Here is a 20,682-nt window from a genome sequence, read left to right on the forward strand (position 1 = left end):
ACTCTACAAGTGTTTTAAATAATCAGGATGAGAACCAAGGAGGGACAGCTTGGGCATTGTGAAGAGCTTCAGTTATATAGAGGAGAGCTGTCTCGTTGGAGTGGTCCCGTTTTGAAGCCTGGCTGGTTGGGGGTTGACGAGATTGTTTTGGGCGAGGCATAAACGTTACTAATTAGCATGTTTTTCTTTTAGTAAATGTCTCCATTAGCTTGAAAGAAAGTAATTGTCCACACTGTACACAGTGTAGACAGTAAGGCCTATTGCATATATTGTGTAGCTGCTCATTAACGCTTCACTGAAGCTCATACTCATACTGAGTGAAATATTAAAACCCAAAACGTGTTTTTATGGCTGCACCATGGGCTGCACCTGTAGCATTGAGGATACATCAAATGGACTCCAGGTGTTCTGAGCATCATTTTATATGCATATCCATGAATTTAAGCCTGCCATGTTTGTTATCAGATGACTGTCAATCTATTAGAAATAGATAGACTGTTGTGTCTCTGTCACTTTTTGTAAGTGAGCAGTGAGGGAGGCTAACATAAACGTCATTGCTGTCCTCAACCTTGAACTTCAAAAATAATTCCCAAAAGCACAGGTCTGTGTGAATATCTATCTGTCTGTCTGTCTATATGTATGTGTGTATATATATGTATTTGTATATATATATATATATATATATATATATATATATATATTTATGTTTGTCTGTCTGTGTAACGTTAATATCTCTTTATTTAACTTTTTCCGTGTCCCTTTACAGCATCAATTTCCTTTTATTGTTATTCCAGGGCTGCTTTAAGTCCATGGACTTTTGTGGTAAGTTTGTTTTATTTCTTACCATACACTATGTCTATATTGAACAATCCAAAATTAGGTTTTGGACCAAGCTGCATAGAAAGTGTGCCTGTATACAAATCTGTCATGTGCAAGTTTCTCTCTGTTTATGTTTTAGGTTGAAGATGGCCCAGAGAGGTAAGCCTTGCAGTTGCTAATCTAGGAGTATTAGGCGAGTATGTATGAGAAAGATATTAAAAATCCATACTTACCAATGGTGCTTATTTATTACTGATTTATTGCTGACCAGCTTTTTCTTTATTATTAAACAAGAGAGAACACAAATTCATGAAGAACAAAGGGAAACTTTGAAATCCTTTTTTGAGGAGGGAATGCCACGGGTTGGTTCCCCCCTCATATCAAGAGCTGCATCAGCTACTGGTTTGGAAACCAGTGTCGTAGAAGTAAAGTTTACTTTAATGCCTGTGACGGTAATTTTATCGATCATAACTCTTTTAGAAGGAAGTACAGAGACGAAATACTCTTGCCACAAATTAACAGTTCATGTATTAAATAATTTGCAAATGAGAGAGACGCGTCAAACGCTTACAGACATTATCATCCAAGGAGTCTCAAAAGCATTGGGAAATACATTCAATACTTATAGAGAAATGGGTGGGGTTAGGAATCCACATGGTCACACCATAAAACCACCTATGTTCCTTATCCTTCCTACCCCCTGTTGTGTATCTTCCTCTATCCTAAAACCCATTGATCTGTATCTACCCCCGTCCTGCTGGAGCTTTATGTTTACCTCAACACCTCATACTTCCTTTCCCACAGCTCAACCAACATTCCTTTTCTCATCAAGACAGTTGCTCAGTCGTTTAATCAGTTAGAATACATTATTAAAGACATTTCCACAACATGCCACACTTACAATCAACATATCAAAATACATAAATACATAATTCTGCTGTGCTGCTGGTAAAAATCTAATGTTTTTGTTAACACCCCTTCTCTGCTTATCTTCATAGTCCTCAGATTCATCTACCAACCCTTATAGAGCTGGTTCAGGTTTGCCTTGGATCAGCTCTTATGCTGTTATAGTTTTAGACTGCCGGGGGACTTCCTTCCTCTGACACAATGAGCTCCTCTCTCTTTCCATCTGTGTGCATTCATCTGTGTGCATACTCAGCTCTGGAGAGCTTCTTCCCTGGAGTCCTTATGTTTTCTCACACCGCAGTTTTCCTTGGATTAGGGTGGCACCGAAATCATGGTTGCAGCTGCTGCCTTGGTCCTGCTCGATGCCCTGCTGCGCCCTGCTATGCCCTGCAGTGCCCTGCTACGCCCTGCAGTGCCCTGCTATGCCCTGCAGTGCCCTGCTACGCCCTGCTACGCCCTGCAGTGCCCTGCTATGTTCTGCTACACCCTGCAGTGCCCTGCTATGTTCTGCTACACCTTGCAGTGCCCTGCTACTTCCTACACCCTGCTACACCCTGCTACACCCTGCTACACCTTGCAGTGCCCTGCTATGCTATAAACACACACACACACACACACACACACATGGTAACTCTTGGGGGGAATTATTGTAATTGTTAGGTCTTTGTAAATTATAGTGTAGTCTAGACCTACTCTATCTGTAAAGTGGCTTGAGATAAAGGTTGTTATGATTTGATACCATAAATAGAATTGAATTCAGTTTTATTGGTGTAATACTTTTTTTTCTTTTTTCTCTCTTTCAGAACTGGATTGGTAACTACAAAAGATCCTTTAAAGCTTCTTCTAAGCCCCGGCCGCCAAAACAAAAACTTTACAGACGAGAGCTTTCACCTTACAATCTTTTTTGTCGGGACATTCTCAAAAACAAAGGTGAGAAACAATATTTAATGGATGCTTTTAATTGTTATACTAAATGGATTGTTGTTGTACATAGCAGCCCTGTTTACATCAGGGGTTCACAAGGGTCATGAAGCAAATTATCAAGAAAGTATTTGCCAAGTATTTCACAGACTGCTGTGTCTATTGAAAAGAATCATCAGGTTATCTACTGCAAACGTTATCTTGTTTTTACAGTGTTGTTACAGGGTTTTACAAGCCAAGTGACCCAGTGTGTTGGACAGATTGTCAGATTTTCTAAGGACTAAGGAGTTAAGTTTGTTCTGTGCATCTATTTTTGTTCTCAGGCACAATGAATGATATTAAGGGTAGGTGGTCCACATTAAGAGAAGAAGTCAAGCAACAATATGTTCAGGAGGCAGCAGCACTGAAGGCACATCCTCAGCCGCAACTCCCACTACTAAAGATCCCATCATTGTGCTTTTGAAAAAAGTGCAAGATCTTTTCAACCAAAGATATAGTAAGCATACGTTCAAACACTTTTTTAGACTCATGTTAAGAAATGCCTTAAAGTTATATCTTGATAACCTAATATACCTTTAATAATCTATGGCATTATTATCCAATTAATAAATTATGTTTCTAATGTACCCATCAACCATAAGTGTGACGACTACGACCTCTGCTGGTTCACCTCCCCCTGCAGCGGGCGGGCCCCGGCGGTCGACGTCACCGGCTTTCTGACACCACCGTCTCATCATGCATTTCACCTGTGTCTCGTTTAGTGCACCTGTTCATCATCACTGTTTCCCCCGGTATATATGTTCCCTCTGCTCCCCCTGTCTTTGTGTGTGATTGTGCTCTGCCACTGTGTTTATGTATGCGTCTATGTAAGACGCTCGTGCTGTGTGTTTTGTTCCATTCCTATATAAAATAACCTTCATCCGCCGCGCCTTCTCCGGTTCCTCCTTGCTTCCTCAACCTCCGCCGTGACAGAATCACACACCTATCAAGAAAAGCAGCAAGGATATGGAGCCCGAAGGAGCAACAGGCGAGGTCGGTGTTGCGGAGGCGGTCAAGGTGCATTCAACAATGCTGGCCAGCCTAGGCGCCGCGATGGACAATGTTCTGAAAGCGGTGCAGCGCCTAGAGCTGAGCCAGCAGCACCCCGCAACACCGGCCGTCTCTCCGCCGGCCCCAGCCTCGCCACCAGCCATGGGGCCGTTGCATCTCCCTTTGCCGAGGGATTACAACGGGGCGGCGGACCGCTGCCAGGGATTCCTATTGCAACTGGACATCGCGCTCCAGGCGATGCACCCTGCGCCGACCGAGGCACAGAAGATCACCTCGCTCGTCTCCTGCCTTTCCGGAAAAGCCCTGGAGTGGGCCACCGCCGTCTGGAACACCGAGCAGCCCACCCAGGGCAGCTACGCCGAGTTCACCCGCCGCTTCCGAGCCGTGTTTGACCACCCGCACGAAGGAAGAGAGGCGGGTGAACGGCTGTTCCACCTTCGGCAGGGGACGAGGTCGGCGCAGGAGTTCGCACTGGAGTTCCGGACCCTGGCAGCGGGATCGGGGTGGAACGAACGGGCTCTGATCGACCACTACCGCTGTAGCCTTCGCGAGGACGTCCGGAGGGAGCTGGCTTGTCGAGACGTGTCCCTCTCCCTCGATCAGCTGGTTGACATGTCCATCCGTCTTGACAACCTGCTGGCTGCCCGAGGACGTCCCGGAAGAGGCCCGTCCGTTCCACCCTATCAACCATACCAACCCGACACCGCCGTCCCCATGGAATTGGGAGCGGCTGCACTGCCGGGCAGACGTCGGGGAGGACAGGTGCGGAGTGCCTCCAGGAGGCAACGAGGCCGTCTTACTGCACCACACCGCACCTCCCTCCCTGAGTCAAGAGGCGACAGGCAGGGCACTTCCGCATCACCCCAGGTAGCACATGCACATTCGCCACTAACCTCTTCCCTCTCTATGTGCACTGTTCCTGTTAGGTTCCCCGGATTTTCGCTGCTTGCCCGGTGTAAGGCGCTGGTAGACTCAGGCGCAGCCGGGAATTTCATGGATAGGTCCTTTGCCCTACGGGCACACATACCCCTCCAGGCCCTCGACACCCCCCTGCCCGTGAGAGCTCTAGACAGCCGGCCGCTAGGGTCAGGGCTGGTCACTAGTTGCACTGTTCCTCTCCTCCTTGTTACCGACAACCGACACAGTGAAACCATTTCATTTCACGTGATCGACTCACCCACGTTCCCCGTCGTTTTAGGTTTCCCCTGGTTGTCCCTACATGACCCTGTCATCTCTTGGTCTAGTCGACGTCTGTCGGGGTGGTCGCGGAAGTGTCAGGGTAGGTGTTTGGGTGTTTCCGTTGGCTCGACCTCGGTGGAGAGTCCAGACAGTGCGCCTGCCGTGCCCATTCCCCCCGAATACAGGGACTTGGCTACGGTTTTCTCCAAGGCCAAGGCTGCTGTGTTGCCACCACACCGGCTGGGGGATTGTGCGATAGACCTCATTGATGGAGCCGCACTCCCGAAGGGTCACGTGTATCCACTGTCCCGCACCGAAACGGAGACTATGAACGCCTACGTTGCGGAAGCGTTGGAACAGGGATACATTAGGCCCTCCAAGTCACAGGTCTCCTCGAGTTTCTTTTTTGTGAAAAAGAAGGACGGTGGTTTGCGCCCGTGCATCGATTACCGGGCGCTGAACAAGATCACCATTCCGTTCCGCTACCCTCTCCCTTTGATCTCTGCGGAGGTGGAGAGGATGCACGGGGCCCGCTTTTTCACTAAATTAGACCTCAGGAGTGCCTATAACCTGGTGCGTATCCGGGAAGGAGACGAGTGGAAAACTGCTTTTAGTACCACGTCTGGCCATTACGAGTATTTAGTGATGCCGTACGGGTTGATGAATGCTCCTTCCGTCTTCCAGTCCTTCGTAAACGACGTATTCCGGGACTTGTTGTGTGAGGGAGTGGTAGTGTATATTGATGACATCCTGATATTCACTGCCACCCGCGCAAAACATGTCTCGTTAGTGCGCAGAGTGCTGGCTCGACTGCTGGAGCATGACCTGTACGTGAAAGCCGAGAAGTGTCTGTTTTTCCAGTCGTCTGTGTCCTTCCTGGGATATCACTTTTCCAGCGCAGGTGTGGCTATGGAGGAGCCTCACGTTGATGCCGTGCGTAATTGGCCGACCCCAACCACGGTTAAGGACGTGCAACGTTTCTTAGGCTTCTCTAACTATTACAGGAGGTTTATCCGGGGCTTTAGCCAGGTCGCGGCTCCGATCACCTCCCTTCTGAAGGGGGGGGCGACCCGGTTGCGGTGGACCGTGGACGCGGAGCGGGCGTTTGTGGAACTGAAACACCGTTTCACCACCGCTCCGGTCCTGGCCCATCCCGACCCGTCGCTCCAGTTCATTGTGGAGGTGGACGCGTCCGATTGTGGGCTCGGTGCCATCCTCTCCCAACGGACGGGGTGTCGTAACACGCTCCGTCCCTGTGCCTTCTTCTCCCAGAAGCTCAGTGCGGCGGAGCGGAACTACGACATAGGTGATCGTGAGCTGCTGGCCGTGGTTCGAGCTCTGTCGGCGTGGAGGCACTGGTTAGAGGGGGCTAAACACCCTTTCCTCGTCTGGACTGACCACCGGAACCTGGAGTACATGCGGGCAGCGAGGAGGCTGACCCCTCGCCAGGCAAGGTGGGCTATGTTCTTCACCCGGTTTGTGTTTACTCTCACCTACAGGCCGGGGAGTAAGAACGTCGGGGCTGACGCGCTGTCCCGCCAGCATGACACGGAGGAGAGGCCGGTGGATGATGCTCCCGTGCTCCCGGAGTCATGCATCGTGGCACCGGTGGTATGGGAACTGGACGCGGACATCGCCGAAGCGCAGCGCGACGAGCCCTCTCCGCCCACATGCCCTGAGGGCCGTACGTATGTGCCGGCGTCTGTCCGCGACCGCCTCATCTACTGGGCGCATACATCTCCCTCCTCCGGTCATCCTGGCATCGGGCCAACAGTGCGCGCCCTGGCCGGTAAGTACTGGTGGCCCACTTTAGCCAAGGACGTGAGGGTATACGTCTCTTCCTGCTCGGTGTGCGCCCAGAGTAAGGCACCCCGGCACCTACCTGTGGGCAAGTTGCACCCCTTGCCCATTCCACAACGACCATGGTCCCACATTTCTGTTGATTTTTTGACGGATCTCCCCCCTTCCCAGGGCCATACCACCATCCTGGTCGTTGTGGATCGGTTCTCGAAGTCCTGCCGCCTCTTGCCTCTGCCCGGCCTTCCTACTGCCCTACAGACCGCGGAGGCCCTGTTTACACACGTCTTCCGGCACTATGGGGTGCCCGAGGACATCGTGTCTGACCGGGGTCCCCAATTCACGTCTAGGGTGTGGAAAGCCTTTATGCAGCACCTGGGGATCTCGGTCAGCCTGACCTCGGGCTACCATCCCCAGTCCAACGGGCAGGTGGAACGGGTAAACCAAGAAGTGGGTAGGTTCCTCCGGTCCTACTGCCAGGACCGGCCGGGGGAGTGGGCAGAGTTTCTGCCGTGGGCAGAATACGCACTGAATTCTCTGCACCACTCCTCCACGGGCGTGACACCTTTCCAGTGCGTCCTGGGCTACCAGCCGGTCCTGGCGCCGTGGACGCCGAGCCAGACCGGTACCCCTGCGGTGGACGACTGGTTCCGGCGGGCAGCGGGCACATGGGAGGCAGTACAATCCCGCCTCCGGCTCGCTGTCCGCCGTCAAAAGACCAATGCAGACCGCCACCGCGGGGAGGCCCCGGTGTATCGGCCGGGCGACCGGGTCTGGCTCTCGTCCAGGGACCTGCCCCTCCGCCTGCCCTGCCGGAAGCTGGCCCCGCGGTTTGTGGGGCCTTTTAAAGTCCTGAGGAGAGTCAACGAGGTAACATATCGGTTACGCCTTCCCCCCGACTACCGTATTAACCCCTCGTTTCATGTGTCTCTCCTCAGGCCGGTGGTGGATGGTCCCCTCCAGGGGTGTGAGGTGCGGGAGGTTCCCCCTCCCCCTCTGGACATCGAGGGGGCCCCGGCGTACTCGGTCCGCTCCATCATCGACTCGAGGCGCCGGGCGGGGGGCCTCCAATACCTCGTGGAGTGGGAGGGGTACGGCCCGGAGGAGCGGAGCTGGGTTCCGGTGAAGGACGTCCTGGCTCCCGTCCTTGTCCGCGAATTCCACCAGCGTCGGCCGGATCGCCCTGCTCCGCGCCCCCCGGGTCGGCCCCGAGGCCGGTGCCGTCGCGCGGCTGGGGCCGCGCGTCAGGGGGGGGGTACTGTGACGACTACGACCTCTGCTGGTTCACCTCCCCCTGCAGCGGGCGGGCCCCGGCGGTCGACGTCACCGGCTTTCTGACACCACCGTCTCATCATGCATTTCACCTGTGTCTCGTTTAGTGCACCTGTTCATCATCACTGTTTCCCCCGGTATATATGTTCCCTCTGCTCCCCCTGTCTTTGTGTGTGATTGTGCTCTGCCACTGTGTTTATGTATGCGTCTATGTAAGACGCTCGTGCTGTGTGTTTTGTTCCATTCCTATATAAAATAACCTTCATCCGCCGCGCCTTCTCCGGTTCCTCCTTGCTTCCTCAACCTCCGCCGTGACAATAAGATTATGACACTTTAACAAAACTAGCTTTCAACTGGAGGGAAGTCAGAATTATCCAACTGTGTAATTGAGTAACATGTGAAGTCAGAATTATCCAACTGTGTAATTGAGTAACATGTGCATGCATGTGTGTGCCCATGTCTTTCAGAGGAGGCCGGAGGTACTGGAAGGCTCCCCTACCAGTCCCTTGTGAATAACAAGGCAACGATCAAAGTTGCTGGGCTGCCCATTGGACTTGACATCAAGAAGCCCTCCTTTTACGGAAGACACCAATTAGAGGCCATTTTGGCAGCTGCTGAGCACATTTCATTTGAAATAAGTAAGTGATATTAACAGTGGCTGTTGTCTTTCTTCACTTGTGTTCCTGCAGACCATTTGGCTCTATGCAAAGTGGGGAAAATAAGTTAACTAAAGAATAATACAGGCCTTCATGTGAGTCTTTGTATAGTGCTGGGCCACTGCAGACATCTAGAACAGCTTTATTGCATTTTGTTATATATTGTACATGCCTTTGTCAGTTTGTAAGGGTTGTGACAATATTCCTCAGTTAGAGTTTATCATTACAGTTTAACACGTTTTCTAAAAAGGCACCTCTCCAGAATATCCTATAATTGTTTAGTTGAATGGGATGGCCCTTGGCAATGGTTTACATCTTTTTCATGTTCATAAAACTATTCAGTAATTCAATGATGTCTCCTGTGAATTATATACCTTAATTGATATTGCTATGTGATTATTTGTTCTCCAGTAATTTAGGAAGACCAATATTTTTTATGCTCATATTACACGTTTTCTTTTTTTCCTAAACATATCAATTAGATACAGCACAATGCAACCCCACTGACATGGCAGAGGGAATGTCCGAGCACATGGACGCAGAAGGTATGCTGAGTTGTTTTATGGACTGAGTAGCTGGAGAGGTGGCAGATCACCTCCTGGGCACTGCCAAGGTGATCTTTAGCAAGGCACCGAAACCCCCCAACTGCTGGAGATCAATAGAAAATATAAATTAAAAAATTGAATTAAATTTAAATGAATATTTAACATTAGACTTGAGAAGCACATTTCACTAGATATTTAACTTTTGTAATTCAACCTCATTACACAGCACATTTGACCACTGTCCACATTAATGTCTGATGCAAATTATATGATTCACCTTTGTATCATCGTTGAATGTCTTTAAATCAACAGACACAGCAGTTTGTATCCAGAAGAAGTCAGTGGAACAGATATTTGAGGCCATGTGTGGTAATGGTATTTCTTGCAATCTTAATACATTTTGAAAGCCAATTGCTACAAATCAGTCTTTGGTATTGCTTAAATACGAGCTTAAATGAAACTTCTGAGGTCTGCCATTGACATTTGACAGAGAAAAGCTCACTTTACAATATACAATATTACAATATATAGATACAATATTTATCCAAGTGACAAACAGCTTCCATAAGCTTGATATCCTGATCATTTCACACTTTGAATTGGCTGTTGAGATTTAGATGTTTACTATAACCATATTATGCTGCCAAATTGAATTAAAAAATGTAATTAAGATTCAAAATTTGTATCAAGAAAGATTTTATTGTGTTTTCTTTTATGTTCTTTAGGTGCACAGCAGATGGAAGGAGAGTCCTCAGAAACAGCCACTAATGTAGCCCCCGTGATGACTGCAGATGAAGGTATCTGTCCAAACATTGGTTATTTATATTTAATCAGGAAGTCCCATTGATACTAATAAAGCCTTTTTCAAGCAGCAAAGATAAAAACAAGTAATTTCAACAGATTACAATACTGCAATATGTAATCACAATTATGTTATTACAGGTGAAAACTGGTTGAATGTGATTGAACCTAAAATGCATTTCATTTAGGTGCAGTCCAGCGAAAAAACAAAAGTTGAAACAACTGAAAATAAACTATAAGAACAAAGGTTGTGACATGAAAACTAGGGATATTTCCAGTACAACGGTTAATACACTAAAAAGGCCAGGTCTGTTATCTATTGGGAAAAAACACCCGTTATGTTAACTGTTGTACTGTGATAAACTGAGGGGCAGGTGACCTGATAAAATATGTCACTAAATAATTACTTAAATTAATTCACTAATTTAACCTTTTCAGCAATTATTTTTTCATTTCCCAGGCCCTTAGCCCCCTCTGTTTGCCAAACCAGCTCAATTTAAATGTTAACTGGGCTCCACAGTCTTTTTTGACTTATTCTATTGTTATTTAACTTGGTTGGTTTTAACTGTTAAAAATCAGGGGCATTTTCATTTGGCAAAAGTTGTAAATGAAATGGCTGCCTTAGAGACATTGTTTTATATATGTTTATGATTTCAACTAACTGGCTTAACTTCCAAAATATTTCTGTTTTTGTTTCGATAGATAGAGGCAATTTGTACTCTGTCTGCCGCATCCATTTTGATGACAAGAAGAAGAACGCTACAAAGAAGTGGCGTTCATGGTCTCAGTGCTCAGTGTGCCAATCATGTACCCACACTGCCTGTGGTTTTAAAAGAACCATGTGCCTTCATTGCCAGGGTCAACACACCATGCAAACACCCTGATTTCTAGTATATATCTAGGTCCGTTGCCACTGAAAATTCCACGGATGTCCTTCGTTTTCGGATGATGTCCATCTCCTTCCTCTTTTTTTGTGTTGGCGTTCTAACCTCCGGAGGATTTCTGAGGACAATGGTTAACTGCTCCTCAGATCTCTGCAGGGTAAATCCAGACGGCTAGCTAGACTATCGTTCCAATCTGAGTTTTCTGTTGTTTGAATAAAACAACTTTTGAACGTACACAAGTTTTAGTTTTTCTTACTGTGTTGATGGCCCCCACCGCATCCCTACAGAACACACACACTACGTTTAAAAAGAACCCTGGAGGTTTGGTCGGAAAGTCCAGCTCTTGTGAAAGCTCATCCGAACTCAGGTGCAGGCATAGATATAGAACATTGTTCTATATATATTGTTCTATATCTATGCCTGCAGGTCTGTATGGATTGTATATAGGCCTATGTATACAGATTTTAGCCGGCGGCCTTGAGTTTGACACTTGATTTAAAGCCTTTTATCATTTTCATTAAAATAGACTTCATTTGAATCTTGCCACTACATGTCTTTGGATTACACTTTACTATAAGAAGAAGACTGTGATATTTTCCTTTACCCTAGTAAAGATTCTTTGTACTTTATTGTTGTTTATTTGCACCATCAATGTGGTCCCTTTCAAACAGTACAATGTGGGGAACATTAAAGTTCTATTGTACTGAATCACTTGAATTGAGTACACATGTTATAAATAAAAAGTAGCCTATTTCTCAGTTTCATTATTGGCTCACCTATTCAATACCCAGAGTCACAGTATGATTTGATGTTTTACATAACTTAAACGTATTTACCACAGTCTTACTATTCAGACTGTTAGAATTTTCTTGAAAATTGAAGAGAGGGTTTATGTCAGAGGAGTAGTAAACCTGTGAAAACGTAGGCATACAGTTGAAAGACTACACTTTATTTATTTCTAAATAAAATAATGGTTGCTTTTTCAACCCACATCCAAATGCCACTATATCTCTTTTAAAAAGACACATGTAATAACCTGTGATTGTGAAATGTTATTTATATCATTTAATTGTATAGTTCAAAGAATATGTGGCTGGGGATAGGCTACTTAATATTAAATCAGCGTTCTTGAAACATAAACTAATTTCTACATTAAGTAGGCTACCATATGGTTGGATTTGACCGTAAATAGGCTATGCTAGATTTGCCAAACATAACTGAAGCATTTAGTTGCTCACAGTGACAGGTGTTGGAAGGAGGAAAATGTTAAGGGAAAAACTAAATATTTGCCGTAAAGCTCAAAATAAAACAATGGAGGAATAAATACAGAGAATACAACAGGGCCTATAGGCCTACAGTATGTGTCCTCTGTTTTGAATACTAGTAATAATAAATGTTTGATTCACAACCCTAATAGCATCATTAACATAAATAGATATGCATGCCATGCGTGTCCCGAACAGAAATAAACTGTGTGTGTGCAGTAAATCTGTTTACACAGTCAGAAACAAACAAACAAACAAAAAGCTTTATTTTATATATTGAGCCTTGAAAGTGCTCTCTGAAACTAGACCTGAGATGGCTTGTGTCCGTGAAATGAGAAAATTTAAACTTTGTTGTAGAGTTGAACCAAATACATTGTTGGAAAGGTCTTGTCCTGGAGAGTAACATATTTTAGTATACAGATTCTTCATGGCTCCTGCTTTGAATGACCGACCTTTGAAACGTCCCCCTGGTGCATGTTTTAATGGTTGTAATTCAGTAACAAAAGGGGTTAGAGACATGGGACCAAGTGTTATAAAAAGCTCTTGGCCTACTCTATCAAGTAATTATAGTGAACAACTGGGGGTGCTGTCAAATGCTGTTAAATTTAACAAATTTAACAAATATTTGAAGTATGATTGCATAAATGTTTTTACTATACACATAAACCCCTCACTCTACTGTCATCTCAATATTTACAACCTCCAATTGTAAGAAAAACTGTAATGTTTTAGAAACTACAACTCCCTGTAGCCACGCCATGTAGCTTGATGTAGCTTGATACAAATCACCACTACAGTTGTAGTTTTTCTGTTTTGCAAATTAGGGTTGTAAAATAGGGTTGTGAAAAGATATATCTACTGAATATATCAAATATCTAGTAAAGCCGAACTAGTAATTACACGGTATCTAGATGTTCTATATTAAGAAAAAGTAAATATGTTGGTTTATTTCAGATGTACTGTAGAGCTCAACATTGACCACCCACTTTTTTAATGGCTCTGGTTCCGGAAGTGTTTTTCCCCATTAAATTGTTTCGTTGAGGTGTAGCCACCAAAGCTGGCTATACATTGAGTACAACAAAGCTTTAAAAAGTTACTTAGACAGCAGCTTCTACAAAAAAAAGTGTTTATTGTCCAAAAACTGCTTGTTTAATTAAAAAGTTACTTAGACAGCAGCTTCTACAAAAAAAAGTGTTTATTGTCCAAAAACTGCTTGTTTAAAAAAAAATGTTGGTTCACATTGGCAGGCCAGTTCACAGCTCAAGAAAAACAAACATGGACTTTTTTACAGTCAGACTAATCAACTAATCAGCAACACAGCATCAATTAGATCCTGATCAGTTACAATGAAAACACACAACCTAAACTGTCAGACTTAGATTAATTTTGGTTAACGCTGAATTAAGGAGACATTTTGAATGATAAATAGCAAAGCATACAAGCTTGCTCAAACTATTCATTAAAAACCAGGAAGCAGCAAACCAGCCCTAGTCATGAGTGCTTACAGTGCTAGTTGCTGTCATCATCATCAACATCATCATTGTATACCAGTGTCTGTACACTTGGCATGGGGAGGTCCTGAGACAGGTAGGGGTTTTTTGGGATGACATAACTACGCGCTGCAGGAACAATGTCTGGTACATGTTGGTGAAACATCACAGTGGCATGATGTAGCTTTCTTTCCAGCTGTTTGAGACGTTGAATGAGTGCAGCTTTTGCACCAGGCTGCTCTGTTTCATTGATGGCAGAGATGTTGCTGATTGAGGTGTTCAGTTACAGTTCTCATTTCCTGGTAAAGCATGTGCTTTTCCTCAGCTGCCCGTGTCCTCATATATAAGGCATCAATTCCACGCCTTTTCAGACACCTTGAAACATCATCTTCTTCAATCTAGTAGAAGACATAAGGAAACAAAGTGCTATCTCATGTTAGCAGGTGGTTGATGAAAATTATTGGCAGGTAGTTGTGGTTACTAAGCGGTTGTCAGATGGTTACTAGAATGATTACAGTGTGGTTACTAGGTTTAGGTAACTATACTTACAGTGTCATCAGAGCAGAGGTAGACAAGCCAAGAGGTATCGCATGCTTCCTGAAAATCAATAATTGCAGGGAAGATGCTCATCTGCGGTGGCCACTGAATACTGTTGTATTCCTTGATTGCTTGTCTCAGTCTCTTGTTGGAGTTGGCTACCTGCTTGGACAGTCTAATGGCAATGCCCTGCCCATCTGAAACAAAGTTAGAAAACACACATGCAAAGAAATGAATTCATTAGTTTGTATTATGGTCCTTTGAAAAGTTGGATTTTAAATTGGATCTACTTATCCACAGCACTTTACCTGGATATTTTCTTTTCAGATGGAGGAACTCTGCTCTCTCCCTTGATTCAGTTCTAGCCTTGCATATAAGTTGGCCTCTGAGGTCACGGTCAACATCTTTAAGGGTAGACTGGAAATCTAGATCAGATTCTTTCTATCTTCTCTCAATGCTGTGTTTTGTTTCAATGTTCAGCAGAGAGTTGTCAATTCTACAATGGTCAGCAAGTAATTATTATTAAATGTTATTTAGACACTTAGAACAGCAACAGACAGATTCATCCTCCATGTACAACTCACGAGTCCCAGATCTATACATTTCAAGAAGTAGAGCACAATAATTCAGTAGTTACCTACCAGAAATCATTACTGTGGTACACCTGACCAAACACTGTAGAAGTTATAAGGAAGGCCTTGGTGGTACTGCAGCATTATAGCAACTCTTCATTTATAACAGGAATCTTCAACAGAGTCAATGCAGGGGGGGCCCTCCAAATTATTAAATTGTTATTAAAGAAATATCCAAAATTGTTGGGTCTTAAATTGAATCCAACAAGTTATTAGTTGAGCTGCTTATAGGTGGGCCTAAAATAATTAAGACCCCTGATTTATTACCATTGTGAGTTTCCTACAAAATTATGCTGTTATTGTCTCACTCATAGCGATGTAATCACACCTAGGCTTCCATGTTGAAGCACATCAGTAGGTTACTTAAAGATGGGTGTAATAACTATATAGTCTTTCATTAACACATTGAATTCTTACTTGAACTTGTAGAACTGAATTAGCTTGATGATGTAGTCTCTTTTCCATCTACAGACAGTGTCTGGAGAACAGATAAAGACATTACTACTGCTATAATAAAGTGCTTAATTTCATGTTACTTCTTTACCCACACAGTTTACAGGATTGTATTTCATTACCGTACATGGAAAGGTAAGTATAACATGTTTGAAATAGTCTTTGTTAATAATATTCATGATCTTATTAAAATATTCAATACATTCACGCATTCACTTCAGTTGCATACTTATCGTTTTATGTTTCTTTTGGGCTAGTTCCATCTCCCTTTTCTTCCATCTCTCCATGTATCGCTCAGAAACCAACACTAGGCAACAACAAAATAACAGGAAACAAGACAACCGTCATTGCTACATACTCACAAAATGTGCTTGTAAATGGAATCTAAAATTCTTCCATTCACAAGTATTGTTGACTGCTTCTTATGTGCAGGGTTTACCTGGTGCCTCTCTGATGACAGATGAGATGTCTTCTTGAGCGAGAATTGATATTTTCTCTGCTCTGTCTAATGTTTGCAGGATAACACTGAACAACAAATTTAGACAGGTTACACAGCAGTGGACAAACCCAGGTCAGTTGATTTCCTCCGTCCATAATGTAAAAGGGCATCAGTCAACAGGTCAAGGTGGTGAGATGGAGTCATCTCCTTTGTGACTCTGGCAAATCTTCGGAGGAAAGACCACAGCCTTTCCATTCCTTCCCCATCTGTGAGCCCAAACCCTTCAAGCCGCCTGGTGCTATACTTGATCTGTGATTAAAGCAAAGTCTTAGAATATCACATACACTGACACATTATCCTACTACAGTGGAAACTGATTATAGTGATCACGGTTACAGCAACCAACTGCCTATATGAATCAAAAAGCTTGGGACAGAATAATTCCTATACAAATGCTGTTTAAATAATTTGTTTATAGTAATCAAGTAGTCTGCTTACAGTGTTAATTTTTGTGTGGGCACGCGCATAAGCTTGCTGTGCGCAGTCGTGCGTCATGTAATAATTTCCTCTACTCACACCACTCTGGCTCAGTGAGTTATTTTGGATCGCCCAGCCACCCTGCGGAGAAAGCTCATTTCGGCCACCTGTATCCGGGATCTTGTCCTTTCGGTCATGACTCAAAGCTCATTACCATAGGTGAGAGTAGAAATGTAGATTGACCGGTAAATCGAGAGAATCGCCTTACGGCTCAGCTCTTTCTTCACCACGACAGACCGATACATCGACCGCATTTCTGCAGAAGCTGCACCGATCCGTCTGCCAATCTCCCGTTCCATCCTTCCCTCACTCGTGAACAGTACCCCTAGATACTTAAACTCATCCACTTGAGGCAGGCACTCTCCACCAACCTGAAGTGGGCAAGCCACCCTTTTCCGACTGAGGACCATGGCCTCGGATTTGGAGGTACTGATTTTCATCCCGACCGCTTCACACTCGGCTGCAAACCGTCCAAGTGCATGCTGAAGGTCCTGGCTTGAAGGGGCCAACACGACAACATCATTCCATGAGGTTCATATTTGGTAATTGAAAAAAAAAAAAAAAGTATAAGCTGTTTCACAATTCAGGGTCTGCAGCCTTTGAAGGCTGCAATTGTAGACTGAATGGTTTATGTTAGGTTCATGTTATCCTAAGCATTGAATATTGACTGAGTCAATAGTCATAAATGTCACTACTTGCCTTTCTCCTTGGCTCATGTTGACAAACATAAGCGGCATTTCATGACGCTCCAAACACTCCTGTAACATCAAGTTTCTTTGCTTGTTGTTGGGACCTCAGACGATGCCAGCCTTGAAGTTACTGCAGTCCTAAAGATTTTAGGAACTATTAGATTTATGAGCGGAATAATGGTCTTCTTCCAGGAGTTACATCTAACATTTCATGGACTCAGATTTTTCAGTCCTAATACAGTATTCTGCAACTGTAACTAACCTCGTTAGGCTTTGAGCTGTCAAGATTTGAAAGAAGGTATTCCTCTACGTCCTTTTCATCAACAAACATGCGGGTTCCATGAAATGGCTCAACCACACTTGTCCCTGAGGCCAAAGTTGGCATCCAATGTCACTATCATATCCGCCTGGGAAAAAATCATTTACAGTAATCCTGGTTAATCTCATACAGCCTTCATAAATGCAGGTTGCACCAGAGAACACCTGGTTGATACACTCATACTAATATTATCACTATTTTATATATAATACTTTATACAACAATTAACTGATTTTGCAATGTATATTTAATGGCAAAAGGTCATAAAAACGACAATTATGATTAATCAAACAAGAACCATGCTAGAACAACAACCAACCTTTGGACATGCTAGGCATGTGGTCCCATCATCTAACTGTGGGCAAACATCTACCAAACTTCTTTGTCGAATGTGGTAATGCCTAAACTGGGATATGGATTCTCCCGCCAGGGCTCTGTAGAGCGCGTTAACCTACAGTATAAGCAGCAGTCAGTGAACCTTTACTTTTTATAGAAACCTTTTCATAAAATTACATTTCCTAAATAAAGGCCAAGGTGATGGTGGTTTACTCAGACGTTATTTTTATAGAAAAATATCAATAATAATTTTGCATGCAACTACATAATCCTAGACGGTTCCATAAATAATAATGATGTAGTAGAATCAAAGTAGAAGATCCAATTGTCACATCTATGCGGACTGGTCAGTCTTCCATGAGAGTAACTAAAATGTTCACTTCAAAGACATAACTTCTAACTGACCTCTGCAAAATGACTTACCTCGGCAAGGGTTAGGTTGTTTTTGCAGCGTAGGGTGTTGCAAAAACCATCAACAGAAACCTGACACTCCAGTGACAGACAAAGAAAAAGCTCTAGCAGAAGGATGGAAAAGGCTGTCTGGGGCTTGTCGGCTGTTGCTGGCCAGAGCCCATACCTTAGCAGAGTGCAGGCTTCCAGTTCAGACACACACATATTGACAGTGACGGTGCAGAGTCGTCCTGCCAAATAAAAAGAGGGAAATAAAATAAAAACATAAAGTACTACTATAGACACTATCATATCAGCATAGACAAAATCACTTGAGTGTGTCACCTATACCTTAATGTTTGTTATTATTGGAATCAGCAAACAGGCACAGAAAATTATTTTAAAAAATGCATCACAAATTTGATTAATTTCTTAAAGGGAATTCATTACTCCACATTTAATAGGATTGGATTCCTCAACCTTAAATTTAAATACATTACATACACACATTTATTTAATGTAAAAGGACAAATCTGTGCTACAATGACCTTCATGTCCTTCATGTACACAGCATGGGTGCTATGGCCTTCAGGTAAGTATAAGAATAACCCCAGGGAAGATGGCTCATAGTAGGCATTCTGTAAGAAAGATTGATAGCTCTAACTAAGTTTTTAAAACAACAGACTGAAGACACAAATATTTGATACAACATAGTGAATATATTTAAAATTACTTTGCGTTAGCTATGTCTGTATGTATGACTGCATGCTATTATTCTTACATGCCACTTATCAGGTATGTGCAGTGAATTTCTGTGAGACCTCTTCGGACAAGCCTCACAAAAGACTGCAGTTGTGCTGCACTCAATGCACCTATAATCAGCATCTTCTAGGCAGATAACACACTGCGTAGTGATGGGTGCTGAACATTCATATGACACCTTAAGCATGTCATCCTTGACTGCATCCCAGGCATGAATCTCTCTCTTCTTTGCCTTACTGAATGCAGTCTCAGAACATGAACTCCAGCTAGGTGCCACATCATCGTATCCAACCTGTTGAGGTGTAACAGATGTGGAAGGGTCTGAATGGTGGGTCTGTTTGGTGCTGGGTTGGGGAAGACCTTGACTAAGGTAAGAAACCTTTGCACGGCCAGCGATACACCTCCTCACCACCTTAATCTTGACGCTCCTGAAGCGTGCGCTCTTAATAGCTTTTCCCATATCTGAAATGCAAAGTGCACTCCTTGCTTCTTATCACAGCCTAAAATGCAGAAACACATCAGTGAACATGGGATGCAGATGAGGAACATGTGACAGATGAGCACACAGACCTGTGCTTTTGGGTATTATTATTATTTATTTTTATTTTACTCAATATGAGTATGAGTGAAATACTCGTATAGGCCTATTGCAATATATGCTAACGTAAAGCATGTGGGCTAATAATATATCTAATAACGTTAAAATCTGTATTTTTTTCGCTTGTTGACGACGCTTATTGACTAAATTATCACAGTTTAAAGGCTCTCATTTTAATGGTCTTACCTGTACATATCCCCGTTATCCAGCAGACTTCCGTTTAGCGGCGACTTGGATTCGTCTGGGACTGGATCTGGAGTCTTCTCGTGTATTTATCCGTAATTAACCATGCAAATGGATGATAAAAGCCTTCTGAGCCCAACAGTAGGCGTAGCAGGCCCCTTCTGACCCATATCTATGAGGCTGATAACCACTGATAATGCCTATTCAATCCAATGATAGGCACAGAACATTATTTTAATAGGGGGGTTGCGGTTGGTGGGTGTCCCTTTGGTTGATGCCTGGCAATGTGGGTGGATTGATTTCCTGCCTGTTGGGCCCTGTCCGGGGCCTCCCCCGGGTAGGGCCACAGTGTCACCGGACCCCCCCGTCTCAGTTCCAAGGTGTTACGCTGCTATATTATTGTGATGGGGGATATGAGGAATGCACTACTAACTTTTCTCAGTCTCAATTTTAGGAGGAGATGAGGTCCTGGTCCACACCTGCGGATTACCTGGTTTGGGGGGCCTGTTGCTGTCCCTGTCCTTGTCCACCTGGTCATACTTCTGACCTAGTCTAAAATCAAATAGACTCTGGATTTAGCCAAGAGAAATGTATTTATTATTCCAATTGGACTCTTAATATCTCACCCGGCACAGCCAGAAGAGGACTGGTCACCCCTCTGAGCCTGGGTCCTCTCTAGGTTTCTTCCTAAAATTCGACCTCTTAGGGAGTTTTTCCTAGCCACTGAAATTCAACACTACTGTTGTTTGCTCCTTGGGGTTTAAGGCCGGGTGTCTCTGTAAAGCACTTTGTGACAACTGCTGTTGTAAAAAGGGCTTTATAAATAAATTTGATTGATTGATTGATTGATAACATTCGAAGCAGGTGCCTGAGAGGAGAAAGGAAGAGGGGACAGGCTCAAGACAGCAAGATGTCAGGTGTATTCCCTAGTTGCAGGATATCATCTGGTTAGAGTGGGAAGAAAGCAGTTACGCATGGGCAAGTTTGGCATGTGAACGACCAGTGGGCCCACAACGCTGAGTGAATGAGATATGGACAGAGATGGGGACAAGTCACACATGGTCAAGTCCAAGCAAGTCTCAAGTCTTAACCATCAAGTCTCGAGTCAAGTTTCAAGTCACAGTTCAGATAAATCAAGCAAGTCAAGTCAAGTCAAGGGTTCACCCTAAGCAAGTCAAGTCGAGTCCTTATAAGTTTCAAGTCAAGTCAAGTCACAGTACTA

General features: G+C 44.2%; 1 protein-coding gene and 1 long non-coding RNA gene across 2 annotated transcripts in view; both read left to right on the plus strand.

Moving 5' to 3' along the window:
• The first annotated feature begins 2,998 nt into the window (after window positions 1–2,998).
• On the plus strand, window positions 2,999–11,298 carry LOC105030022. Its single transcript, XR_004575776.1, has 6 exons — window positions 2,999–3,142; window positions 8,412–8,582; window positions 9,083–9,145; window positions 9,458–9,520; window positions 9,871–9,942; window positions 10,649–11,298. It is a non-coding gene; the product is annotated as an uncharacterized LOC105030022 (long non-coding RNA).
• Window positions 11,299–18,460: 7,162 nt separating this feature from the next.
• The window catches only part of LOC105030020 (integrin alpha-M), a 77,919-nt gene continuing 75,697 nt past the window's right edge, over window positions 18,461–20,682 (plus strand). The window contains exon 1 of the mRNA XM_034292089.1: window positions 18,461–18,509. Within this exon, the coding sequence (XP_034147980.1) occupies window positions 18,461–18,509 (49 nt within the window). The remainder of the gene's footprint in view (window positions 18,510–20,682) is intronic.

This window comes from Esox lucius, chromosome 5 (genome assembly GCF_011004845.1).
Source record: "Esox lucius isolate fEsoLuc1 chromosome 5, fEsoLuc1.pri, whole genome shotgun sequence".
Taxonomy (NCBI): Eukaryota; Metazoa; Chordata; class Actinopteri; order Esociformes; family Esocidae; genus Esox; species Esox lucius.